Source organism: Nestor notabilis, unplaced genomic scaffold, assembly GCF_000696875.1.
Source record: "Nestor notabilis isolate BGI_N333 unplaced genomic scaffold, ASM69687v1 scaffold14814, whole genome shotgun sequence".
NCBI classification, from domain to species: domain Eukaryota; kingdom Metazoa; phylum Chordata; class Aves; order Psittaciformes; family Psittacidae; genus Nestor; species Nestor notabilis.
This window is the reverse complement of record NW_009925265.1, coordinates 33510-61447: the sequence shown is the minus strand read 5'-3', so window position 1 is coordinate 61447 and position 27938 is coordinate 33510. Positions and strand designations below refer to the sequence as shown.

Sequence of the window (27938 nt, the reverse complement as noted above, 5' to 3'; positions counted from 1 at the left end):
GGTTAGCATTTCTTCATCTTCTGCAAAGCATGAATAACCCTTTTGCAATATTTCTGGCTGCATGTTCTAGGTTTCCTGTTGAAAATAGCTTATAACTAGGCTGTTTTACAGGCAGCTGCAATGTGGAAGGGTGAGATGTATTTTCATTCTTTTGTTATAATTTGATTTGGGTTTTTTTCAAGGTGTGGAATGCATTCTGACCCGCAAGAAAATAATTTGGTTTTCCTGTCCTTGAGAGCTTTTGCTTTTGAGAACAAAACATGGTTCTGGGAGTTCTCTCCCCACTGTGTTTAGATCTCCCCACTGTGTTTAGGTCTGCCTTATCGAAACCAATATCATCAGGCCAGTGTCTTAGCTAGTCAGGAGAGCATCATGTGGACAGTGTGAGCCTGAACGGCACCATGTGGGTCTGCCTCATCAGAGCTCCTGCACTCCCCAGTGCTCTGAAGCTGAGTACCTCTGATCTCCCTGAAAATGATTAATGGGTATTTTAGTTGTTTTCCTGAATCCCAGCATGACTTGCCTGCTAGGTTGTATGACCATCTCATCTCAGTCATCATAAGGGTTGCTGTGTTATTAAAGTGGTTGATAATCATGGTTACTTTCACTACTATCATATAGTAAGATGTTTTACTAGGAATTTTTATATAGTTTTACATTGGTAAATTATACTATTTTTGCTAAGCTTGTGAACTGTTACTACTTTTATTCAGCTTGGCAAGTTTAATTTGGATTTATTTTCTCCACCTATTTCTATGACAACAGTAAAGATCTGCAGGATAACCCCTGTTAAAATGCTCCATGGTTCCTTTTCGTGTTCTGCCTTGGTCACATTTATGGCTTGACAGTTTGTATTTGCCTAGAAGACGTGGTAAAGAACAGTAAGGAGAGTATTCTCCGAACTCAGTACTTGTTCCTCATAGTAGGAAGTTAGAAACATCTCCCTGAACCTATATTTTTCCCCCTAGATTTCACAGGCACTGCTGTGAAATATCTTGGCCTAACAGCAAAAGCAGGGGCTTAAAATCAGTCAATTAAACTGCAGGCTGGGGGGAAGTCTAAGAGAAATGAGATCTTCTTCAAGAGTGTTTTTTAACACGTGTGGTTTTTATTCTCAGTATGTTTTTATTGGCAGTGACAATACTGGCTTGAATTGAAAACTTGCCACTTTTTGAGTGGTCACACAGTTTGAGTAGCTTTATTTTCTTGAAAACATGACAGATTTGCAAAAGCTGTTTGGGTGTGTTTGGGAGCCTTTTCCTACCCACTGGTACAAGAACGTTATCCCTTCCCTTCTGTCAAGCCCTGCTAGAAAACTCCCCTCCCAGTACTGGGAGCTCTAGTAGCCTTCCAGCAACAGTTGGCCTGTACTCACAATGTTTTCTCACTGGGTAAAAACTTTCACGTGAGGCATCTTCTGCTCCTTCATAGAATCGCAGCATTGTAGAATGGTTTGGGTTAGAATGGAGCATAAAGCTCACCCAGTTCCAACCCCTCTGCCATGGGCAGGGACACCTTCCACTAGACCAGGTTGCTCCAAGCCCCGTCCGACCTGGCCTTGAACACTGCCAGGGATGGGGCAGCCACAGCTTATTTGGGCAACCTGTGCCAGGGCCTCAGCACCCTCACAGGGAAGAGCTTCTGCCTAAGATCTCACCTCAATCTCCTCTCTCTCAGGTTAAAGCCATTGCCCCTTGTCCTGTTCCTACAGGCCCTTGTCAAAAGCCCCTCTCCAGATTTCTTGTAGCCCCCTTTAATCACTGGAAGGCTGTTAAAAGGTCTCCCCAGGTCTTCCTACCTGTAGGAAATCTAGCTCATTTCCTATTAAGCAAAAAAAACCCCCAAACCAACAACTGCTAATGAACTTTAGTTTTACATCTTGGTGACTTCCAAGTTCTCGAGAACAGTTTTCTCCTGGTTTGCTTCTGCTTTTTCCCATGTAGTCTACAGTGGATGAAGCATCTCCGGGGTGTTCTCATTTACACCTTGCTGCAACGATGAGTATGTACAACTTTCTACCACCCCCTGATGTTGAAAAAAGCTGGATAAATTGAGAGGCTTATCTAAAAGGATTAAGCAAAGTCAACCTCAGAACCATGATGTGCTGTGCCATATATGTGGTGGTTTGAGTTTGTAAATTAATTTTTGGGTTTGTATTTGAATGTCTTATGTCTTATTCTCTCTAGAGCTTTGCAAGCATGCGCATGCAGCTGCTGACATTTTTGCTCTTTTCCTTTATTCTTCTTTTCATATTTCCTTATTTCTTCACTAGTCTTGGAGAAGTCAGTTTATTTAGGAAGCCCTGCCAAACTCCTGCCTGGCTTCTCTTCCTTCCCAGAGGTACAACAGTGCTTTGGTTGGTTGCATCCCCATTATCTCTGACAATTAGGACTTCTTCATTTTAGCCTATTACTGGCACAAGTTATTTAAGAGAACTGGATTTTTGTGTTTTATATAAAGAGGTTTCAAAAAGATTCTACCATACAGAAAATGTAAAGATGGCAAAGAGCAGTCCCTTTCAGTGGTACTGTAGGAAACGTGAACTGGTTCTATCTTCTACTGTAGGGGATGTGAACTAGTTCTATTTTCTAGTCTTTAATGTAATATCTTTGCTTTTCAAAGCACTGAGCTTTAACTCTCTTCAGTATGCAGTTTGAACTACCAAATCTTTCAATTTTTAATGTATTTCATCTATTTGGAATGTAGAAATACAGGTTCTTTAGTGCACGCAATACAGTACAAATATGGAAACTTTATGTATGAACTTTGACTTTGAAGGACTCAAGCACATATACTGTTCTGAGAAGCAATGCCAGTGGCTTTTCTAATTCTGCTGGGCTTTTTAGAAGAGGCTTCCTCCTCCCATTTTGCCTGAAAAGCATGAAAGTACTATCCCTCCTTGTCTACTTACAGCAGAATCCTAACTATATTTATTTTTTTCCTACCTAAATCTTGTAAATATAGGCTACAGTAAGGAAATGCTGGAAGAGATTGCCCCAGTTTAAACCAGAGGCTTGCACCAGCTCACTGATACTGCGCTTGCCCTGAGAGGGAGCACTTAAGCTCTGCATGATTTTTAGAGGCTCAAATCATTAAATCAAGTTTAAGTGGCTTGGCTGCTAGGCTCTGTAGCTTTCAGAGCAGAGATGTGATGTGCTTCTGTGTAAGGGAGGAGTTCTTCACTGTTATTTCCAAAAGAAGGGTAGCCCTGATGTGTCTGGCTAATAATGAGGCATCCAGTGGTCTGGTTCAAGAGCAGGAGTGTCTCACGTAGCCTTAACCTTGTATCAGTGGTATTACTCCACTGAATTTTCTTAAACTGCTTCTGATTCATGAGACTTAAGAGTAAGTGACCATTAATTTTGGTTCAGAGGACTTTTTTTCCTGATGGAAACCAATTCAGACTATGGCTTGTTTGATGTATATTTTTTATCAGGGATGATTTTTTGATTTGTTCTTATAAAAGAACAAAGACCCCTATAAGTATATACTTGTGGTATTTATCCTTTTCTTTTCAGCTTATGCATGGCATTCCATAGTTTCTTTCCCAGAGTGCTTCTTAAATATATTTAATCATTTTGTAATTCTTTCATCAGACTTCCAGGCCCCACCACGAGGGTGTCCGCTGCAGGCAGTGAGGCCAAAGCTCGTGGTTCTATTAGTGCCAACAGTCGACGCAGCCAGAGCTTTAACAATTATGACAAATCTAAGCCTGGACTTCCCCCTCCAACACCAACAAGTAGCAATGACAAAGGTAAGCACTTGAGATTTTGGCATCCTCAGGTTTTTCTTAATAGTGGCTTCATTTGGGGGGAAATTGAATTTTCCATTAAGCCTCAGGACCTTTAAGACTGTCTCAAGGATGTGTGTTGTAAACGTGACATTTACAGTCCAAAAAACAGCTGGCTTTTCTTGAGAAAGGTGTAGTCCTCCTTTAATACAGCTGAAGTTGTGGCTTGCTGTCCTGAAGGTACATGCAAAAAATAGTTTCAAAGAAAACATGTTTTTTCATTTTGCTTCAGACACAGCTAAGGAGGAATGAATTAATCAAAAAATAAGACATTTTAAGTAGTAGTTTGACAGGAGTGGAAAATGACCACTAAAGATTTCTTCAGTAGTTTTGTATGATAAATAGTACCATGTGCTTTGCACTCTTGTGGAAGAGCCTTTAAGTTATAAAAATGTATGATTTAAATCTCATTTCAAGAATTGTATAGCATGGGATTTGAAGGCAGGAACATGTTAATAGCTTTATAAATGTTCCAATGAAACTGTGTCTAGGGCAGTGCATCAGAAATGCCAAGTACTGTGTTCTGTTTGAAGTGGTGCTTTTTTGAACGACATTTGCCTGCTTTGTGTCCACTCACTAAGCTAGTAATCTGACAACATTCATTAGCTTGAGTTTATAGCTCTGAGCTCTATCATGCAGCATTTACCAGTGGAGTTTTGGGGGATATGGCTGGTGAGAACTGAGCAAATCTCTCTAAGTCTGGTATGGTCAAATGGTTGCCGTGGGCTGGCAGCTAATTCTGTATCCTTGACAAAGTCATTGTGCTTGCAGAGATAGATCAGCATTGGATTTCAGTAAGGTCTTCTTGCAGTGACTTGGCAGTCACAGCCTTTAGGCTTCAGTTTTCTTCTTGTCTGTGCATAACTTCTACTAACAGTAATGAGGGTTTTGCTTGAGGGAAAAGTACTGGTCTGGTTCAACTTGTGTGTGGTTCTCATGCTTGTTTCTTCTTTTCAGAACATTGTGTTTTTCCATTGTCTAGAAACTGTTGTCAATGTGTATCATTTTTGGAATGCTACCCCATCTAGCCATTACAGCCCCAAACGTCATCTTGTGATGATGGCAGTGGAGGGTCTTCAGCATCCTCCAAGGACATTCTGAATCACCCTGATCAGACTTCTTTTAAAAAGGAAATTAAGTTCACAGCTGGATAACATTACTATTATAATATAATATATTAGCATAATATGCTAATAAAGTAGCAACATTCTACCGTGGTAAATCATAGAATCATAGAACAGTTTGTGTTGGAAAGGACTGGATCATCTAGGTCCAACCCCCCTGCCGTGGGCAGGGACAATCCATGCTTACTATTTCAGAAGGGTACACTATGCAAACAGTAATGACTTCACTGTAACATCAGCATGTAACAGTCATCTCTCAATCCGAATTGGATCTGGCTTTCAGTTCAAAGAAAAAGATGACAAGCTATGGCATGAGCAGTGGAACTAATGGAACCTTGTTTTCCCGTGTAATGTCTTACCAGCCTCCCTCTGTCTCCTCCTTGTCAACGTTCTCCTCTCTTGATCATATCCTGTAACTACTGGACTGGGGAGAAGCAATGTGGGATGTGTCTCACCCAAAAGCATACGTTGCTTGGCTAGATAATTGGTTGGATGGGACTTCGAGCACCCTGATCTAGTAGAAGGTGTTCCTGTCCATGGCAGGGGGTTGGAACTCTGGGCGAGCTTTAAGGTCCCTTCCAGGCCAAACCAACCTGTGATTCTGTGAGAGGATTCTATGATCCCAACCTGCATATGGGTGGTCTGCTGTTAGGCTGCATTGAAGACAGAACTGGAACTGTCTTGGCTTTTTCTTAGTTTACCAAGGTTACTAAATAAGGAAAGTGCTGGTTTCAGTCTTAAAAAGAAAAGAAAAAAGAAAAAAGTCCTCACACATATAGAGAAATAACAATAATTTGTCAACCGAGTAACTTAAATATCAGCTGCTTTTACACAGACTTCTGTGAACCCTCATTCCTCATTGTAATCCATCTCTTCAGAAAGATAAACTGGTTGCTGAAGAAGCATACAACATCATCTGCTTCCTATGAATATTATAAATAACTGAAAGAAACAAGGTTGGGGTTTAGGTTGACAGCCTGCATAAGTTGCATTTATTACTCAAACTTTTGTTCTGGTCAGATTTCCAGTCATAAATTATAGTCTTAAAAAAATAAATAAAATGAGAACTTATGTAAGTGGAACTCGACCTTTACTTAAAAATATAATCATGACACAAAGTTGGTCTGCATCCATGAGAAACAAAAGCAGTTGGTCTGACAAATTTTTGGCTTTAATTAATTGTAACGTTCCCAGCCAAACCTGATTGTCAAAGTGTTAGGACAATTCAAGTTTTCTGACCCATATCCTGGATTTTGCCTAAGGAAGTGAGACTCCCATGACCATGTTGTGTGCCAGTCTTGGTAAATTTTCATTTCTTGAATCAGCATCAGCTCTGTCGTGTGTTTTTGAAGAAGGAAATGGGAGAAAGGGAAATTTGCCTGCTTTGGCAGAGTGTTTTGGCATGAGTGGTCACTTCGTGATAGCAGGTAGCCTTCAGTGTATTGTGTTTGAATCATTTCTTTACAAAGTAGGTTGTGATTTTCATCTGTTTTTAATCTGTGGCCTTTCCCTCCAAATGTGCATTGTCTTGTTAGTCAGTTGTCTGTGTCTTGCAGCAATGAAAGTGCATTAATTGAAACAGAATACATCAGAAATGAAAAGGACAGTCAGTGGAGCATGGAGAAATAGCTACTGGAAAATAAATAACCTACATTTCTTGAAAGATTCCATTAATTAATTAATGATGAGACCACTGCTTTTGCAGAAATCTTAGGGAAAGGATTTATGTAACATTGAAAAGAATTACATTATTACATAAAACCAAGAGATTTTTGGATGCATGCACATTTGTTTTGAGGGATGTACCTACTCCTAACAAAGGAGCACGTGAAAAGCTGCAAGTCTCACTTCCCCACTTTACATTTACTTCACAGCTTTATACTGTGTCTTCAGTATTTTGCCTTCTGAGTCTTTACATGCTATCTGACATGAGTTTCAACATGTAGAGAAGAGACAGGTCTTCTCTAGTAAGGAGGACTTAGACACCTAGTTCAGTCCTATGGACATCTTCTTTAAGGTTGGGGTGTGATAGGTTTAACTTGCTTTTTGGAGTTAGCCCCACACTTCATATGTGAAATTCTCCCCAAACTTACAAGAATTTCAGTGCCCTCATTCCTTACATCATAAAATGATAATATGCTGTGGTACACTTTAGATTAGACATTAGGAAGAAGTTCTTCCCTGTGAGGGTGGTGAGGCACTAGCACAGGTTGCCCAGAGAAGCTGCCCCATCCCCGGCAGTGTTCAAGTCCAGGATGAATGGGACTCGGAGCAACCTGGTCTAGTGGAAGGTAACCATTTATAATTGCAGTAACATTCTAGGCAGAGTATTTGAATATGTGTAATTGCTGTTAGAGGCTTTTTTTTTGCTAAAGAAAAATGCAATTTTTAAGTCTAATTGCAGTTTTGGATTGTGGGGAAATAATGAGCCACTCAGGCTTGTGATTTTTGATGTCACTGTAGTCCCTTCATACAGAAGGGTAAATATGCAGCCTTTTTACTAATTTCTGAATTGTCACAACTTCTGTAGTCCATGTATATGTAAGTATACCTTTGGTTTACTTTCATGTTCTTTGATACCCTTTAACAGTACCAGCTACTAGGAAGAAAATAAACTCTACCCCAGCCAGAAGCAGGAAAACCACAAGCATACTATAGCATGAAAGCATCAGCCACCTCCCAAGGTCACTACTGAACTCATGATTATGAGTTCAAATTATCATGTGTATCATGTATGAGTGTGTAAAATGAGCTTTTTTCTATGCCTGTATGTAAGTTACGAATTACTGGTTGTCTTGAGGCTTCACGTTGCCATGTCTGGTATAACCACCAAATAAAAACCAGCCAAATTTTATTTGTCAGTGCAATTCAGAGTAAAGAAATCTATTTTTTTTTTTGTCCATGGCAAGGAGTAGAATTGTGTCCGAGGTAGTATCAGGAATTAAACTTAAATATTGAAGCATACAACCTCAGTAAAGACTCTGATAGAGTTGGTCTTCCCATGAACATACATCAGTGTTGCGCTTAGCTGCACACAGCGCAGAGTCTTTCGAGACATGCTTTGAAAGCAGCCTGCGGTTCTGCAGGATGGAGGGGATTTTTGACTAGCTCTAAACACCCTCATACAGCCACTCTCCGCACTGATTTTCAGGCCCTCAGTTTTCATTTTGAGGTCTCAAAAGTCTGTTAACATTGTATGGGAATATTCTGCTTATTACTTCCTGATTTGAATCCACAGCCTATAAAATCCCTTAACTTCCAAAGCTGTAGGAAACATCAAGTACTATGCTGTCTCCAGTGTATTTATGAAGTGATACAGTAATGTGACAGTCTTGCACACTTCCTTTTTAGTTTTTTCTTCTACTTTGTTCCTGCTATTTTATTTAAAGTAATCCTACAGAGGGCAGTAGAAGTCTGTGGGAAAAATTACACTTTTCCTTTGGATTGAATGTTAGCTAAAATGTCAGTAGGAAAAAAGCACTACCAGACTTTGACTGTTTCCGTGTGAGATCAAAGGGAATGTTCAGTATTCAACTGTATGAAGAAGGCAGTGCTAATAATGGCAGATTTCTCTTAAGTAGGCAGTATTAGAAAAAATAAATAAGCATACAGATTCATGTGCTCACATCAAATAAATGACTGTTTAATAGCAGAGTTCTTGCAAACTCACGTGATGCAAGTCTCATGAGGGTTCTGAAACCAGAGCCTGCTGACTCAGCATCTTAGCCGAGTCATCTTAGCTCTGCATATCTTGGTTTTTCAGGTATGGATATAGTATACCAGCAGGAGAGTAAGAAAAACATGCTCTCCTCCTTTTATTTCTTTCAAATTTGGGGTAACCTCCTTTAACTTGGGAACACAGTTTATGTTTAGTGACTGTCTTAGTATGTAAAGGATAGTTACTATACTCACAAGGGCTTATGGTGACAGGACAAGAGGCACACGTTCCATAGACCTATTTATGCTACTTCCAGTACAGACAGTGGCATAGAGACACAGGGAAGTACGGGATCCTTCCCATACTTCTTTGTGATCTACACATCCCAAAGAGACAGGGTCTTCCTGCAATGGCAAATTTGCATGGATCAGACCCGTATGGAGCCAGCAGTAAGGGGCTAATATTACTATTAGGACTGCCTCCCAAGTGAATAAAAGGTTAGCAAGGAAACATAACCTCCATTTGACCGAGCAAATCAGTCTTATCGGTGTATGGTTACATATGACAAATGTGTGCTAAAAATGTGTGCACTTTCTATGTGGACAGTTCTATTTATCAGTGCAGTTCAAGAAGGGACGGCATACCTTGTCATAGATGTAGTAGGGATGACTCTTCAAAGTTAAATGTAGGTAGCTGCAATGGGATTTTCCCAATGTGTGAGAATCCATGTGGTATTGATTCCTGAAGGTGCCCTGCTCAGAAGGCCACTGGGATATTCTGTAGGGTAGATTCTCTGGCAGATTTGGATTATGTCAAACCTTCAGATTCAATTTAAAAATACTACTTTAGAAATAGGGAGAAAAAGCCTTGTCCTTCTGAGAAACAAGGTGAGAAATGTGCGTGATGAGATCAAAACTCAGAATTCTTGTGGGTAATATCTTGGAGTTATTCAAATGGGCTTTGAAAAAGAGAAATGCTGATAAAACACAGACAAGAGCCCTTAGGTTTGGAAGACCTCCTTTGCAGTTAGGTATTTAAAAGGTTAATTTATATGCATTGTCTAAAAGAAAAGTTATTTACTTGGTATCTACAGAATACCTATTAGTAGTGACATTTCTAGCAATAAGGATTCCTTATTACCTCAGTAGATAGCATACAACTATTGAGTTTGCTTGGACTTTGAAATTAGCCCAATTCAGACCACAAACTGGATAGACATTTTAAGAATGAGGATTATTAGCCATTGAAAGAGATTAAATCAGACATAATGAGTCACAATTTAATATTTGCCCAGAGCTGATGTTCAGATGGGGGGTTACAGTTTTGGCTCAGAAATTGCTGAGTAGAAACTCTTTGAACCATATTTATTATCTTCAAGATCAACTCAGATGATCCTAGTGGTTTTCTTGAATGAAAAATCTTTCATTTAAGTGCATGAAAATGGAGGGCAAGCCCTCTTCTGTAGCTGCACATAAAATCAGATGAAATATTTCATGTTCTGAATGACTTGGCTTTGCTCCTGTACTGTTTGGATGGTCAAGTGATGTTGCACAAGCTTCCTCACTGGAAGCCTTACGTTCTGTTTAACCTCATGCAATTTTCCCGTTCCAAATAAATTAGTAATAATCAACAGAGACAAAACCCAGGCTTTTGCCTTTGTGCCAAATAATAGTGTAAGAGCTTTTTTAAAAAGAATTGGTGAAAAAGATCACTGAGGCTTGTAAAACATGGTAGAAATTCCTGCTAGAGAGTGAACATTTTAATTCTTTTAGCCATTTATAGTAGCATCCAGCGTAGAAGCCTGAATGTGAAAGAAAAAGGTGTTCTCTGGCTGTAGTACAGGGTTAGTGATCATAAGAGCTGTGGCAGGGGAGCTGTGAAATTGGATTCAAATCCTGTGGCATTGATGCAGCTTGGTTTGGGGCTGGCAAAAAGTTTAAATAAACAGATTTTATTGTAACAATTCATAGCAGCTTAACTTGTATCTACAGCCCATAACCACCTTGTAACGTTTTCATTCCACTGTGGGAGACAATAACAAAACTCCCGTGTTGACAAATCAATCTCTTTGTGCCTAAACCGGCAGTTGTCCTCTGTGGCTTTGTCCATGTTAGTAATCAGGCTACGGGAGTTATTAGGCAGGATTGCTTGGCTGAGTGAGAAGAGCTAAAGCAGGACCTCTATGTAGATTTGGTCTTCCAGGTGGCCTACTGTGCAGTCTGTGCTGGTCAACTTCTTGGGGTTTAAGCATTGAAGCAAGTTCTTTCTTTGGCTTTGTACTGAGTAACTCCAGGTTTCAAGGTTCAACAGTGTCTGTGGTCAATTACTCTCATGTTCCAAAAACTATCTTGAAGTAACCAGGGGGTGCTTTTCGCATAGCCCAGGGGGACCTTTTCATTAAACCAATTTGAAAACCACTTGCAATGTACTGTTGATTTGTCGAAGAAGTCATATTGGCAACTCATAGAAGCTACCAGCAGTATAACAACATAGAATCATAGGTTCAACTAGGTTGGAAAAGACCTTTAAGATCATCAAGTCCAACCGTTCCCCAGCACTGCCAAGGCCACCACTAAACCATGGCACTAAGGGCCTCGTCTGCACGGTTTGCGAACATTTCCAGAGATCGTGACTCCACCACTGCCCTGGGCAGCCTGTTCCAATGCCTGAACACCCTCTGGGGAAGAAATTGTTCCTAATCTTCCAGTCTAAACCTCCCCTGGTGCAGCTTGAGGCTGTTTCTTCTTGTCGTACCACTTGTTCCTTGAGAGAAGAGAGTTGCAGCCACCTTCTGGCTCCATCTTCCTCTGAGGTAGTTGTAGAGAGCAATAAGGTCCCCCTGAGCCTTCTCTTCTCCAGACTAAACAGTATTATAACAGTTATTATAATATGTAGTATGTATGTGTGTGTATATATATGTAACAGTTGTTATCACAAGTCTTAGCAATTTGAATGAAATCTTTTACTAATCAAAGACTGAATAGTGCTGAGGTGTGTGGTATCTTCTAGAAAAGAAAATTCACACAAATCCACAAAGTTAGTTACCGTGCTTCCTATTGAGCAGGTCACTGCAACAGCTGGTGGCATGCAGACCTGTTGCTAGATGAGACAGAAATGTGAAATATTAAGCCTGGTATCTTGACCAGTGACCTTCCAACTGAGGACTGATATACTAAAATTGATATAAATTTGATAAAGGGGTAAAGGGTTCAAACTTTAACAGGGAGATTCAAGTTAGATAAAACGAAGAAGTTCTTCCCTGGGAGGGTGCTGAGGCGCTGGCGCAGGGTGCCCAGAGAAGCTGTGGCTGCCCCATCCCTGGCAGTGTTCAAGGCCAGGTTGGACACAGGGGCTTGGAGCAACCTGCTCTAGTGGAAGGTGTCCCTGCCCGTGGCAGGGGGTTGGAACTGGGTGAGCTTTAAGCTCCATTCCAACCCAAACCAGTCCAGGATTCTATGATTCTATATTGAAAAGGTGTTGACCTTTTTGGTGTATACTGCAAGGTCATCCTTGAAATTGGTTTTAAATGTGCCAAAGGACTAGTGTTGAGCCCAGCTCTACCAGGCTGCTGAGTGAGGATGGGGGAGAGGTGGATTGAGGAAGGCTTTTGAAACCAGGAGCAGTAGAAAGGCTTAACATTTCATAAGAGACTAGCAAAAATAAGCAGAGTTCCTGAGATGGAAAGATTCCTCTCCTTTTCAATGAGCAGTGTATCAGTGTCAGAGAGCTGGGAAATGATTTTATAGAATGAAACAGCTGGCTCATGGGTAGGTAACAGTAAGTTAAGGATTTGCTTCTTTTAATTATTATTTTTTTATTTATTTTGGCAGTTATAACTTTCTTTATGACTGAAAATGGTGCCTGTGTAGATTTAGAAAAAATTTCCTGTGCTCAACTTCCGCACTAGTTACTTTCACACCTGTTCTATATTGTCATGGTTTAAGGACAGGGCAGACATGTTTTTAGTTTTCTTTTTAGTTTTCCCTTTCTTTAGAAAATTGAATGAATCTTATGAAGTGTGGATTTTATAAGTGGTGCAGAAGTGACTAGGGTTAAAAGGACTGCACGTGTGGAAAAGATCTGTTGAAAAGGCGTAAGTCCATGAAGTTTGAAACCAGCTTACCCATACTTTCAGATTTTCACTGGAGAATAAATGTGATTGACTAAACACAGCAAGAGTATGAGAATTTCACAAATTTAAGTCATTCCACCCTTTAAAAATGTCCAAGTGTTTGGTGTAAGTCAGGTCGGAAGCAAACATCATATTCTGCTTAGCATTTAGGTTGCTGCCTCTGTGCTGGCAGTCAAGAGATACTGTTTGTACTGACTGAGGGGCTTGGCTGTAAATCAGACTAATGATAATGTAAGTGTACTTAATTTGTCTCAACAAATCCATAGCCACAGTAATTGGTATTTTTGATCATTCTTTGTGCACTGCCAAAAAGCAGGTGCTGGTATAACCTTATCTGGTTTTTGAACTCTATCATGCATTGAAGGTATTTACCACATGTTCAGTATGATTTATTTTGCCTTGGATATAGTAAAGTGGTCATGAATTGATTGTGGCAAGATAAAAAATAAGAGAGACAAAGGAAGGAGTGTGGGATAATCTGAAAGATACCCCAAGAAACCTCATGGCTTGGTTTGTATTTTTTTCCTGGGAGAATCCTGAGGTTTTAGTTTGTCCCCTTTTAATGTCCTTACATAAACTAGGGTCATAACTTTGCAGGGTTGCTATGCCTTCTGGGTTTAAGTCTGTTTAAATAACTGTGTTTAAAATTACGATAAGTTTGCAACAAACGTTATATATTTATAGAATTGCCTCTGTAAATAATCAGGAGAGCCTGTGCTCCAGCTCTGGAGGAAAATCAACTGTACCTATACCTGAGAGGTGTTTGCTAGCCTGTTCTGAAATGTCGCATGACAGGGACTTGACAGTCTCCTTAAGTGTATCCCTTACATTTTCCATTTGATCTTAATAGAACACCAGGATTCTGCCTGGCTAAATCTTAAGCACATTGTTGCTATTCCTTCATCTCTGTCCTGTTTGTAAGTCTTAATGTATCTGAAGGCTTACAACGTCTCCCCTCTGCCTTCTCTCTTCTAGACTAAACAATCTCTACTATTTCAACCTTCTTCTCGTAGGTTCCCTGTGATAAATCTCCTATATGTCTTGATGGTCTCTACTGGCCTCTTTCCAGTCTGTCAATCACTTTTAGAGAGGTGCTGGAGCTGGACAGGGTGCTCTACCCAATGCCTTACTCTGGTGCTGAGTAGGATGGAATAATTACGTTCTCCGACTTACGTTCTATAATTCTCTATCTAACGCTCATAATGCATTCCTGAATGACATTTGTTTTTCCTTAGTGTCACGTTATAAAGTTGTGCAGCTGGGGGCTAGGGTAGCTGCTATTTCTTCTCTGCAGTACAGTTGCCTAGCTGATGGTTTGACTTTCTCTATTTGGGAATTCCATTTCTTCTTTCTAAGCACAGAACTTCTTAGTCAGCTTCCATGAATGTCATCGTACTGGCTTAGTCTGTTTCTCCAATTTACTAAATGTATTAATGCTTCTGTATTTCCCAAACATAAATTATTGGCTTAGGTCAGTAGGCAACCCTCATGAGAGTCATTAGTGTCAAAGAAAATACTCATCTTTGGGCAATTGAGATAGATATATGTGTGTATCTCCTGGGATAATACTTGCACCCTTTCACTTTTCTAATCAAATATATTTTTTGAATGATTGGCTCATCTTAGTGTATCTTCAGTGACATATTTATGTTGGATGTGTGCCCATAAAACAGCTTAAAGACTGCTAGAATGTAACAAGCAGTATGGTACGTTTATAGCACAAGATATGAGTATGCAGTATTCGTGCTTAATTTTACAACTGTTCAACTGGCTGAATTTGGCATTCAGAAATATGTCCCCTTTTAACTAAACAATTGCTGGCTGAAGGCGTAATTGTGGCTGAAGTGGAGCTTTACAAGACCACAGAACTTTGCCATAGTTGGTATAAGCTTTAAGAATACCTAAAACGAGCCAAAAAATGTTAAAAAAACCCAACAAAACAAAATGCAACAAGCCCCACAAACTTTAAAAAAAAAAAAAAAAGCCAATGACGTGTTTGTAACTGTGCAGTTCATGAGGATAAAAATCTGAGCTTTGAAGTAAAATGTACTGTTGAGAAGCTGCTGCTTGCCCAGCGTACATCTGCATAGTGGCATTGGAGACAGTGGAACCACATGAATTTAGACCAGCTGAAGAGCTAGCCCAGCATTTACAGTTCCTAGATGTTTCCTTTTAAAATAAATATTTACAATTACTTGAAAATTTATTGCTGGGTGAATTGTGCCAGAAGAACAGCCATGGAAAAGAAAATTCACTGTTAAATCATAGGAAAGCAAATAGCAGTGGTGCTATGTCCTAGGCTTCTGGAAGTGTCAGCATGTTTCTACCATATCCATAGAAGCCTCCTTTCCTTATATAGCAGCATTGTCCAGCCTCTCTGGTCTCTTAGAGTCATAGAATGGTTTGGGTTGGAAGGGACCTTAAAGCTCATGTACTGTCAACCTCCCACCCTCTGCTAGACCAGGTTGCTCAAAGTCCCATCTGGTCCTTGCATTTGTGGCTTCTCTACTGAGCCTTTTGCGTGTTCCTCATCCATAACGAGATATACCTAAAGAATGGGTGACTGATAGCAGAGGGATGGGTTCATTGACCAGAGAGGAAATGAAGAAGACCCTAGTATACATAGCAGTATGTGTCTGTCATCTGGTTTTGATATGAATATATAGTAGAGTTCTGCATAATTATTTATGTTCACAAATAGGTGATGGTAATGTGTTGGTATTTCTGTACAGTTTGGCTTGACGACTCTGTTTAAACACAGAGTATCCATGTTTGAGTGTGCACTGGCATTCACCACTTTACTGTGTACAGCTGGGCAGTTGTATGACTTCTCACTGAGCAGAGAAAGACATTTCTGAGTTAAAATGTAGTTTAGCTTGGCATGTTGACTGATCAGTGGGAATTTTCTTGGATGGTTTCTCCTGTCCCTTCTCTATTAAAAATCTGCCTGCATTTCTGCCTCTGTGGTAATTCCAAGCCCTCATTGGAGCCAATACTAATAGTAAAAATAGGCCAATGGACAGAATTTGCTAAGTGCAAGTCTCATACAATGTGTATATGGCCTGTTTCTTTTAACCAACCCATAGGAGAGATGTGTCAGATCAAGGCCGCTAAGTGTACATATTGTCCACTCCAGCTACATATAAAATCTAAGCTCCATAACAGCTCCCTGCCTGGAATTCATTAATACTTTTGAATAACTCTGTTATGAGAAATCTTGGGGGATTTGATTGTACAAATAATGAGAAGAAAACAGAAAGTAATGAGAAAGAATGGTATTTGTCTAGTATTTAAATGGAGAGTGCAACTTGCTTTGAACAGCACAGTAAACTTTGTTTCATTATCTTTATGGTCATCTTACTGGTATGTGGTCGATAGAGGTCCCTCCAACCTCTTTCTCAGGCAGTCATGTGGACAGCATTTTGAATTTTACAATAACTAAACAAAAACAAGAAGGAATTCAGTGTCTTGGTCAGTTATGTCAAGACAATGAGAAATGGACTGCCTGCGCTCCAGTTTTCTTTCCCTTCACCTCAGCAGAAACACTGAGTCTTGGCAATGTAAAACCAAGCAACAGCACAACTGTTGTTTCATATGCTTGGAGCTCTATGTGAACTTTAGGTGACTTTACAGACATGTAGTTGAGTTCCTGCCATATCCATAGGCTTCAGTGCGGATTTTCAGAGGGACAAACCATTTCTGTGAGTACACGGAACTGCTATTGAAGCTACAGGCTTTACAGTAGTGGGATTGAAGAAGTAGATATGATGGAAGGAAAGAAAATTATCAGGGAATAAAGGTAATGTTTGTCTTGTGTTACTGTAAATTAAATCACCCCTAAAGAGAAAGGCAGTGGACAGAAGTTGAAGGAACCAGCTCCGCTCACCTTGGTGAAGTTTTTGTCCTCAGCAAAGCAAAATGTTTCCTGTCTGAGCTTTTCTCAGGTTATGCAGATTTTCCCTCTCTGTCAATCTCTGCTTAAAGAAAACAGTCTTGTTGCTTTTCATTGTGGTCCAGAGTAGAAGAGACAACACAAAGCTTCAGTCCTTATGCAGGTGGAGGCCATGCCTCTTGCCCACTCTGAGCCATAGTATCCCTTCCACCCAGCTGTAGTTCTCCTGGGTCAGCAGCTTTACAATTGAAATAGAAATGTCGGTGGGCCCAAAGAGTTATTTTGAGGAAGGGCTGAGTGCCAGGTTGCTCTTGTTGGGATTGTTCTGCTCTACCTCCTCGTGGTTTGGATTATGGAAAGATTGTGATCTTTATAGTTGGCTCTTGGCAGAAATACAGGTATTTCTGTATTTCAGGGGGTTGCTGAGCATGACAGATCATTACTGAAGAGAGTAGCTCAGCTAAAAAGTTTTTCTCTGTAGGACTCATTATTTGTAGTGTTTGGAAGGAGCCTTCTGCTGGGTGGATGGGAAGGGTCAACACTCACCAGTTATTCCCCTAGGTGGAAGATGATGAAACCGCCACAGTGGTTTCTGCAGTTCTGATACTATCATGTCATGGAGGAGATCTGCTTTTGCTTCCTAAATTAGAATTTGGTGGTGGATTTGCTTTTAACACTGTTATCTAATCTATGGGCTGGACTAAAAGATATTTGTCTTAATGAGAACTCCTTCATTTTTCCCATAACATAAATCAAAAATGCCAGCTTGTTAATTTTGAAGTGAATAAAAATGCTGTTAAGTTCTTGACCCTCCTAAGAGAAGTAACGATGAGAACATCCTTTCTTTGCGTTGCTTTTCGTGCTTATGATGATTGGGTTTCGAAGTTTTCAGTTACAGCAAATCAAAGTTGACTTGCTTAGAGCCAACATGACAAATGATGGGAAACTGCTTACATTTTCTCCTGACCTTATAACATAAGCTCTCAAAGAGTTCAGTGGAAGAATTAAATCATAAGATTATAAGCATTCAGACTCTTTTTTTTTTCTCCATTATAAATGGGTAGATTTGCAGATGCAGTTAAGACTTTGCAGGAGCAGCTGAAATCAGATTTACCCATGCTATAGTGTGCACTGGCGTTGGAACTAGACCACCAACATCTTTTTTAACAGGAACGCTAGGAACAAAATAGATTTCAGGCCAAGATTTGACTTTGAAAAGAGGGAAGCAATCATTATTTATTGTAGCCTGTAGCTTGGGTTTGAAAACATTTCTTTTATAGTCAGTTTTAGTTAATGCAGGTTACTGAAAAAGGAAAGTATCTCCCTCACAAAGGAGCACATGGGAAATAATAAGCTTATTAATCGGATGCATGAAACCTGTCCTTCTTTTAATGAAAGAAAGGCCTATGCTATGCTGAATGAAACTGTCCCCTTTGCATGCTGATGTGTTACTTGCGTATTGATGTTACTGCTTCATCGGGAAACCTCGTGTTTGAATCTACGTTCTGGCAGCAGAACTTGTTTTATTTACCAAGTTTGGTCTGAGGACTAAAAGAGCCAGCAGCCTTGTTTGTAATAAAGGAATGGAGAATCTTAAAGACCCAAGTTTTCTTATGCTAAGGCTGTTTTTCTTGAGCGTGTTTTACAGTGAACCTTTCATTTCTTGCATTAACTTTGCATGGTGCCAAGTAACGAAAACCTGAGGACTTTGAATTTCCGGTGTCACTGTATTTGACCCAAGCATGAATCAAAATCCACTGTACTTGTGTAAGAAAATATCTTCTTTCCTTTTCCAAAGTGTAGATGCTTAACGTGTATTGAAGAGTCTGTAGATATTTTTTCATCCATTTTGGATGTGTAGCATCCAGTGTTCACAGAATTCACCTCCTGGATAACACGTGGTAGAGACTCTGAAAGCTACATGAATGTTGCAACGTATTCTTCTTTTTTAATGGTACACTCATATTGTTGTTGTCCTTATTCTGATTTCTCTGACATGGCTGTAAATGAGGAGCAACTGTAACAGTAGTTACAGAAGGAGTTGCATTGTCCTCATCCTACGCCACTGGCAAGGGAAGCACAGTTAAGTTCCAAACAGGAGGGTGTATGTGGGGGAGTTGGGCGCACAGCGAAATGCTGTGTTTAAAAAACACAACCTGAAACAAGCGTGTTCTGTGCAGTGACCAAACAGAACTAAAACCAACAAACTGAAAGTGTTCAAAGAAAGAAGAAATGAAAAAGTTCTCCGTTTCTCTGGGAAATAAATTTTGAGCAATTCTTTTAGATTTGGAAAACAAACTGTTTCACTTGATCCAAGCAAAGCTTTTCCCCAAAAGGTCTGTGGACTGGAGAACTCACCAGGGTTCTTAGGATGGAGTCGATGCCCCAAATGAACCAAACACCTGCCATTCACTTCCAGGAAAACACTGTAGAGCTGGTAGGAACCTTGTTTTGATGTGGGCTGCCTCTGGTTTCTGCTCCCACAGCAGATGTGCAGTGTTAACAGCTAGTTCAGTGTTCAAGATGGAGTCAGACTCTACAGCTGGGTTATGGACCACAGCCTTGTACTCAGTTAACTCTTCTCTCGGGTGTGTGCCTCTGCCTGCAGGTCACAGCTCTTACAAGGACTCTTTGTAGGCTTGGAGCTCTGGTGAATGCAGGATGGCTTGGGCCATACCAATAACATGTTGCCTGTGTTTTATTTTTTTTCCAAACTCTTGTTAAGAACCTGTCTGGGAAGAAATTGGATTTCTTTTCCAAGACTGTTGTGTTGGCTGTATGCTCAGACTGAACGCTGCTTCACCCTGAGCTGGGTTTGTGTTGCTGCATATGTTGTACTAACTAAGTATGCAACCAGCTCTTCTACTTTGTAGTTGCATTCTTTATTGCTAGTAACTTCCAATTTGTCACCCTACGTTGTCCCAGTCCCTTTACTCCCTGCAAATCAGTTCTTCCTTGAAAGCAAAGGGTTCCCTGCCCATATTGATGCGGGCATTAGATTGATCCCTTGAACCTGGTTCTAAATTCATCCTAGGCATGAATGAAGCACTGGTAGCTCTGATGATTTATGGGCATGGATACACTTTGTGTCAAGATTTATTTAGCATGATTAGGCCAGAGGGCATTTGAATTAGGAACTTAGTGTTGAAAGTACCATTAATCTCTGTTTTTGTAGAAGTATCTCGTTATTGAGATGGGCAGCTATTATTTCTTTAAAAGAAGCTATACAAATTAATTGTACATGATGCACAATTGGGATTTTTGTGAAGCTTTCATTACAGTGCTGGGCGTGTTCTGTGGAAGGCAGGCTGAGACAAAGGTTTGCTTATTCTGAGTTTACAGAAGGAGCATGGTGCAGTGTTGCAATGGGAGGTAGATTTTAGTGGGTAGGAGGACTTAAGGAAGTCAAAATAATAACAAAGCAGCAGTGTACAGCAAGAGGCATGAAGGGAAAAGCAGTGGTGCACAGCTGTTGGAAACAGAGTGGTAACATTTCCAGCAGCTTCTGAAGTAGTTATGACCTTCCTTCCTCTCTCCTGTTTGCGGGTAGGATGCTGTGATGGTGGGTTGCTACTTCCCCTTGCACTGGGAGTCACTGCAACTCCTACGCTATCACTTCTTCAGACCTGTTTAACACATCTTGAGTTGAGCCGGCTTGAACGGAGCAACCAGAGGACCAGGTGGTATTGCTGTTTGGGACATTTGGTGGCTTGGTTTTTCCTTTGGACTAGAGTAAAGCAGGAGTAATGCCTTGAAGGTCAGCACACTGGTGCTAAAAGAAGTACGATTCATTTCTGTGTCTGTAATTCAGCTCTTGCTTCCGTCCAGCTCCATGTGGGTAATTTGCCATAGGAAAAGGACTAGCAAAACCAGCCAGTATAATAGCTATTGGTCAATAACAGAGTCCAGAAAATCTTCTGACTTCAGTAACATTTTTTAAAGTGTCACTAATTCCTGCTATCACACTTTGTCCATAATGACGTGAAATGACTGAGTTTCTTATTGAGGAGTCTCTAATACACTTAGAAACCCGATGCTGCACTAAGTCAGGAAGATGTATGTGCTTTAAATCTTTAGTAGATCTGGTTTGGATCAGAGGGGGGCGGTTAACAGAGCTGTATCTTCATTGAGCAGCTGAAAATGAGGTAAACCAGCCCCTGTGTGGTTGCAGCGACTCGTGATTTACAGGGCTGAATTCACAGGGCTGCTCCTGCTGCTGAAAACGCACGCTCCCAACCGCTGTTGATTTTTGAATTAAAAAAATGCAGCTCTATACACAGTTTACTTTATTGCTGGAGGGCAGGGAAATATAGGTAAGAGCCGTTAATCCCCAGCAGGCTGCTGGGCAGGCAAACAGACATAGATGACAAAAGTTAATTGGAAACATGAGCAGTTTAACAGAAAACACATTTGTGATAATTGAGAGAGTAACGTCTCCAGAAAGGAAATTCTGCAAAGAGAAACTTCAGAGGAGAAGTGGCCACTGGTAGGTGAGTGTGATTTTTCAAGCTCTCTTTAAGCTCCGAACTAATTTCTTAATGAGAACAAGTAACTTTAAAAGGAACTACATGAATAAAAGAATTGCTTTCTTGAGTGGGAGGAGGGCTGTAAATGACTGCCACTAGTTTCTCTTAGTGCTGGATTATGTAGTAATACTTAATTTAGGTTCATTACATAAGGACAGAATTGGTTTTCTTTCTGTGCATGGAGTTTTCTTCTACCCTTTGCATACAAAGTAACCCCCCCCCCCCCGATAACTGAAAGGACTTCAGTTATAATTTTTTCCTTACTCCCGCATTTTTTTTATATGCCTGAGGTTTTTCTAAGAATCAAACTTGCCCAGCAAGTATTTTGCCAAAAGCAGAGGGAACCCTTAGTTAGAAAATAGTGCTGTGTTTTTGCTTAATGAAAAAGTATTATGAACTTAATAAGGGAGAACATGTTGCAGAACACATTTTGGTTTGAATTGGAGGAGATTCTTTTTATTTTTTCCTTGAAACAGCAAGTAAATATAAATTACATAGTAGGAGCTCATTGCTGTTTTACTGGGTAGGAAAAGAAAACTAGCTTTTACTTTAAGGGATACTGATATTGAATATACTAATATGTGTCTGTATTTTTAATGTTATTAGTGTAAAGTTCCAACTGTTTCAATACAGAAGTAATCTCAGACTATATACAATATCAGGTACTACTGTGTTGGTTTTTTGGGTTGTTTTCTGTTGTTTTTCCAGACCCTGCAGACAGTCCGGCTTCCCAGCCCACAGGAATGAATGAAAATGTCTCATCCTCAGTTCAAAGCTGCAGCAGTACTGTTAGTTGCAATAACTCATCAGCCATCCCTCAGCCCAGCTCTGCTATTAAACCTTGGCGCAGCAAGTCGCTCAGTGCTAAGCACACAGCTACATCTTCCATGTTATCTGTAAAGCAGCCCAACCCAGAGCCTCCAAAGCCAACCTCGGAAATCGCCAAAACAACTCCCAACAATCAGAAATCTATGCTTGAAAAACTAAAACTCTTCAATAGCAAAGGAGGCTCCAAAGCAGGAGGGACAACACTTGAGTGTCCGGGGTCTCAGAACAACAGCTGTGAAAAACTAGAGATGCTTCTCAGCTTTGAGGAGAGCGAAGAAATCGATGCCACGAATCAGAATGGGAACAATCCGGGATCCGTGTCCAGTAGTCCCAAAATTGCACTCAAAGGAATTGCACAAAGGACTTTTAGCAGGGCACTAACTAATAAGAAAAGCTCTCCAAAGGGTAATGAGAAGGATAAAGAGAAGCAGAAAGAGAAGGAAAAGGATAAAAGTAAAGATGTTGCAAAGAGAACATCTATGACTGAAAAGCTGGACCTGAAAGAGGAACCAAAAGAAGAACAGACAGCACTAGTGACAACAGAGATGCCAAAAAAGTCCTCCAAGATCGCAAGCTTTATCCCTAAAGGGGGAAAGCTGAATAGTGCCAAGAAGGAGGTCTCTGCCCCTTCGCACAGTGGAATACCAAAACCAGGAATGAAAACCACCACAGGGAAATCCTCAAGTGCCCCCATTCCTACAAAGGAAGGTGAGAGAAGCCGCAGCGGGAAAGCCAGCTCGGGGCTCTCTCATCAGAAATCTCAGCTGGACAGCAGGCATTCCAGCTCCTCATCCAGCCTCGCCTCTTCTGAAGGAAAAGGCGTTGGAGGCCTCAACAACAGCAGCAGCAGCCAAGCTGTCAATGGCACTGCTGCAATGACGCACACCACAGGGAGCAATACTGTGAGTGTTCAGCTACCTCATCCCCAACAGCAATACAGCCACCCGAACACTGCTACGGTAGCTCCCTTCATGTACAGGTAAGGTGAACTTCTCCAATGGCCTGTTTCAAACATGATGCTTGGATAGGGAGATTGATTTTGGACACTCTTTTCTAGAGGGTAGTGAGGCAGCAAGATGAATCGTAGAATCATAGAATGGTTTGGGTTGGAAAGGACCTTAAGATCATCTAGTTCCAACCCACTGCCATGGGCAGGGATGCCTCACAGTAGCGCATGACACCCAAGGCTCTGTCCATCCTGGCCTTGAACACTGCCAGGGATGAGGCGTTTAATACTTCTCTCACCACCTTCACAGTAAAGAACTTCTTCCTTATATCTAACCTGAACATCCTCTGTTTAAGTTTGAACCCATCACTCCTTGTATGGCTACAGTCCCTGATGAATAGTGCCTCTCTGGCATGCGAAGTCATGTTGAAGTTTCTTGCTTTACAAGTTGACAGTTTATACGTTGTTGGAACTTGATGATCTTTAAGGTTTCTTCTAACTCAAACTGTTCCATGATTTACACAAAAACCATTGGCAAAGGCCAGCAGACTAATATGTCTAAGAAGCTGTGATAGATAGGAGGGTGAATAATTGTTGTATCCAATCCTACTAACAGTTAAGATGAGAATGCTAACACCTTCTTGAGCAGGTACTGTTCTTACCTGGGTTTGTACCATGTGGATTAGGTTTGTTTTAAAGCATCACAGCTTTCAAAGTTGTTGCGACACCAATTTATGACACAGAACACCCATTCTCTTCGCTGTGGCTGACACTATAAGCAGTAATGGGAAATCTTAAAAAATAAAAATCTCTTAGTATATGTAAGGCCGGGCACCAAGCCTGCTCTTCTGTGCATTAACCCTGAATGAGAAAACCAAAAGAGCAGCCGTATGGGGCAACAACCAACCTCCATCTAGTCCAACATCTTCTATTTGGCAATGGCAGTAGAGGATAAATAGTGAAGAGTAATGAGAGGGAAATCAATAACAAAGCTTCCTAAGGACATGCTTCCCAGCCTGACCATGACACAAGAAATTTCTGAGTCAGGTGGTAGGATTTTTGGTTTTGACAGTCGATTTTGACACCACTTAATTGATTTTGATCACCACCACCTAGTTGATTTTGACACCACTCAATACTTTCATAGGAAGAGAATGCAAGTGGTGGCTGCGTCTGCATCATCTTGCCGCTCATGATTTGAGAGAACTCTGTTATAGCCTTCCGTCCCTTAAGACGTGTCTTTTTCTAGGCTAAGGTGTCCTAGCCTGTTTAGTTCTTACTTACAGAGATGCTTTTCCATAACCTTTGGATATCTCTCTTGCCCTTTCCCATAATTTTTTTCAGTTCTATAATAATTTTTGCCTTTGATCTCTTGGTAGATATAATGTAATAAATTGGCCACATTTTTTAACTAAAACTGAATGTAAATGGAATGAACTTGAAGGAGTGGGATGCTAAAGGCCTATGTAGAAATGCAGAATGGGAAGAGACCCTTGATTCTTCTGACCCCTAGAGTGTTATCCTTGTGTGTATAGAGGAAAACACCAGTTGGTTGACACATGAAAAAGAACTAGCTGAAAAAAATTCATCTGGCTAAAACTTGTATTAATAGTACAGGTCGCTGCCCCATCCCTGGCAGTGTTCAAGGCCAGGTTGGACGGGGCTTGGAGCAACCTGGTCTAGTGAAAGGTGTCCCTGCCCGTGGCAGGGGGTTGGAACTAGATGATCCTTAAGGTCCCTTCCAACCCAGACCATTATGGAATTCTATGCTTTTGATTTCTCTTGCCCTTGCAACATACATCGGCATTATTGTTACATTTTGATCTGAAGATGGGATCTAATACTGGTACTTCTTGGATATTTGCTTTGAGTTAATAATTGCCAGTACAGTGATACTATTTTAATCCATAATTAAATAGAAAATTGTGATTGCAAACTCATTGCTTTATTGTTTATCCCTCATATCCTCCAAAAATGTGTTTGTGGTACTTTGGATTGCAAAGTTTATCACTCTAATGTCCTGCCAAAACAACAAAAAAAGCACTCTACTTGGTGTTCATCTTAGTTTGAGTATAGATATCATCATCTGTTTTTGTTGAATAAGAGATCCAAGAAATTATTCTACATTTACTATAGTGTCAACTGAAATGAAGAATACTGCAATAGTAATTCCCTGCTTTGTCTTCACTTTTGTACAGCAGTTAACTTTTGGACAGGAGAACTTCTAGCCACTTGTTGATGTGGCTCTAGGAGCAAAACAGAGTGCAACTAGTAAAAAGAAAGGAATCAAGATGTGTTACTCAAATCTGCCAAGAGGGTCTTAAAACGTCACCTTTCATTGCCTGACAGCCATGATGCCAGACAAGAAATTGGAGTTTGAAGTTGGGTTTACCCAGTTATTTGTTTTAAAATACAAATAAGTGACATTGCTAGCTGTTGAAGGGAAACCAGCAGGCATGTAACATGCCATCACCCAGCACCCACTTTATATTCATGCAATACAAGCTCAGATTAGCCACAACTGATGTTGAGAATTAAAATTTAGATGGAAATTCAGTTGTCTTCAGGCCCTGTCTGAAGAGCTGTGACGCCTATTCCTGACTATGAATTTTTTATTTCTTACAGCTAAGTGCTTCTTTCCATTTCTAGGACATAATTCAACATGGGACTAATGAATTATGGAAAATTAGTCTGCTGGTCTATTCTGGAGAAAGGGACAGAGTTCCTGATGCAGGTGCAATTGCCTGCTTGTTACACATGAGATACTTTTGATGGAGGTGACTGCACATCTCTTTTGTTTTGCCTTCCAGATCACAGACAGACAATGAAGGGAATGTAACAGCCGAGGCCAGCACAGGAGGGGTCAGCATGGATTCTGCTCTTTATGTCAAAACTGGACAGCCTGCTCTCGAAGACCTCTCAGGTATATCTTGCAATGTGAGCTTCTGGCTGTGGTCTGGTTAAATAATGGGTTAAAGCAAGATTGAAGTCAAGAGCTCCCTCTTTAGGGGTGGATTCAGTTTGGTTTTATTCATAATGCTTTAGTTCTGATGAGTTACGATACTTCTTTCAGCTCCTCAGCAATGAAAACTGTGTTTCAATGATCTGAATAACAGATGCTCAAGTTCTGCACAATGGTGTGCCTCCCAAATTTCTCGAAATCATTAGGAATGCAGGGTACTTAATGTTTTTCTTGGAGATGTTCAGCCCTTTTTCAGGATTGAGCTATTTGAAGGATCCTAAGTATTCCCAAGCATTTGACATTTCTTTTTTGTTTTTAAAACTTTGCCTCAGACCTTACAGAAGGGATTACATTAATTTCCTTGATGTATTGGTTCATTTATAGGTTTGAAGGAATCTCAGTATTACTCACACAAATCTGATCAATTTGAGAAGTGGTCTTTGCAGCAACAGGAGGCCAAAATCCAACTACAGTTTGCTCTCTCTAGCATACAGAAGCTGTCACTGATTTAAGTTAGAATATTAGCAGTCTAAATTAGAAAGTATGTCATATATTTATCTAGAATTCATGCTCCTGAAAGAAGTATATGATGATTAGCAATAATTTTTAAGCATAATTTTTAAGCTTATTGATAAAACTATTTTTAGCAACCATGTTTTACTAAAGATCTAAAATATGGGTTTAGTCACAGTCAAGTCTCCTCCTATTCCAATTTCAGCAGGGTCAATGACTTTGCTTACTGCATACTACTGGAATATTTCTCACCAGTAAGGTTTTTTCATCCACTTAATCTTGGTGTCCTCCAGCTTAATGTGAGTTTTGAAACTGATTGTCCTGCTTGGAACAATCATGTGGCTAGAAGTTTCATAACTGAATTAATTTTATACTGTACATATTCTGTCAGTGCTGGGTTTATACCTGGCTGCACATTTGCTGGTGGCAAAGGCAAAAGGCAGAGTCATTGGTGAGGAGAATGTGTAAATGAGCATATCTGTGTGTACAATTTATACCTAGGTGGATTAAATATTTAAAAGGAAAATAAATGGCACATCCTTGAGATTTTTTGTTCAAGTAGAATATGTAAGTTTTGATATCTAAAAATGGAAGATGGTTGACAGCCTCAAACAGTGGGGATGCAGAACCCAGCTGCATGGAGCCAAACCCCTCTGACAGCATCAGTACATAGAGGGATCTTAGGGAAGATGGAGCATATGAAACAGAATGGTCTCTCAACCCAAATGAATTAGAAGAAATAAGGGACAGATTTCTTCTCTTCTTACATAGAAACTATTGATGCTTCTAATTTAAAAGCACATATAAACCAAAAGAGAGCACAGGTAGGGAAAAAAGGAAGCTAAATAGTTTAATGATGCTGTCTGCTCATGAAGAGCTAAGTGATTTAATATTTTCTAGTGGCACTATGCAATGTTTGTCTTATAAGTATACTTACAATTTAAGCAATTGAATGCCATTTCAGTAAAAACTGGGTATCAGTTTCAGCACAAGAGTGATCTCAGTAGAAACAGGTTTAGTTTGTCTCATGTTTGTTCTCTTAGGCAGTTATCTACCATTTGCCTTCATATCTGTGAGAGAAACGATCTGTAAAAGAGCACTGTGACCTTTGTTAGGCTAGAGGCCTATAAATATTTGATGTTCTTTACTTAAAAAAATTGTAGATCCATGAGTGTAGAAAATGCTTTCTGTTCCAGAGACGCACTGGCTAAAGGAATGGGTCTTGCGAGGCAGTTATTTCCACTCCAGCCAGGACTTAATTGTTGGACTATTTGGCCTAAGTGAATTGTATCTCAGAGAAATTATTTCTGGAGAAGTAGAGATCCATTAAAAAAAATTGCTAATGTGGACATTACCTGAGCCATTGTTGAGCCATTGTTGTTCATCTCAGAAAGGCTAACGATGATATAAACATTAAAGTCTATCTTCCCCTCTCGAAATAGTTCCCCCATAGTCAGGGCTCCAGCACTTTGATGAGTTGTTTGTGCTACTGCTGCCTTGCAGGCAAGAGGCTGTGACTTGGTTTTACTGTGCCACCAACCTGGCATCTTTCAGAAACATGAAATTT

At 40.3% G+C, this 27938-nt stretch overlaps 1 protein-coding gene across 1 annotated transcript in view; it reads left to right on the top strand.

The window, feature by feature from the left end:
* The window catches only part of LOC104404530 (neuron navigator 2-like), a gene marked incomplete at its 5' end in the record, with an annotated part of 53464 nt that overhangs the window by 23434 nt on the left and 2092 nt on the right, over positions 1 to 27938 (top strand). The window contains 3 exons of the mRNA XM_010012981.1: positions 3597 to 3754; positions 21831 to 22929; positions 25707 to 25819. Of these exons, the coding sequence (XP_010011283.1) occupies positions 3597 to 3754; positions 21831 to 22929; positions 25707 to 25819 (1370 nt within the window). The remainder of the gene's footprint in view (positions 1 to 3596; positions 3755 to 21830; positions 22930 to 25706; positions 25820 to 27938) is intronic.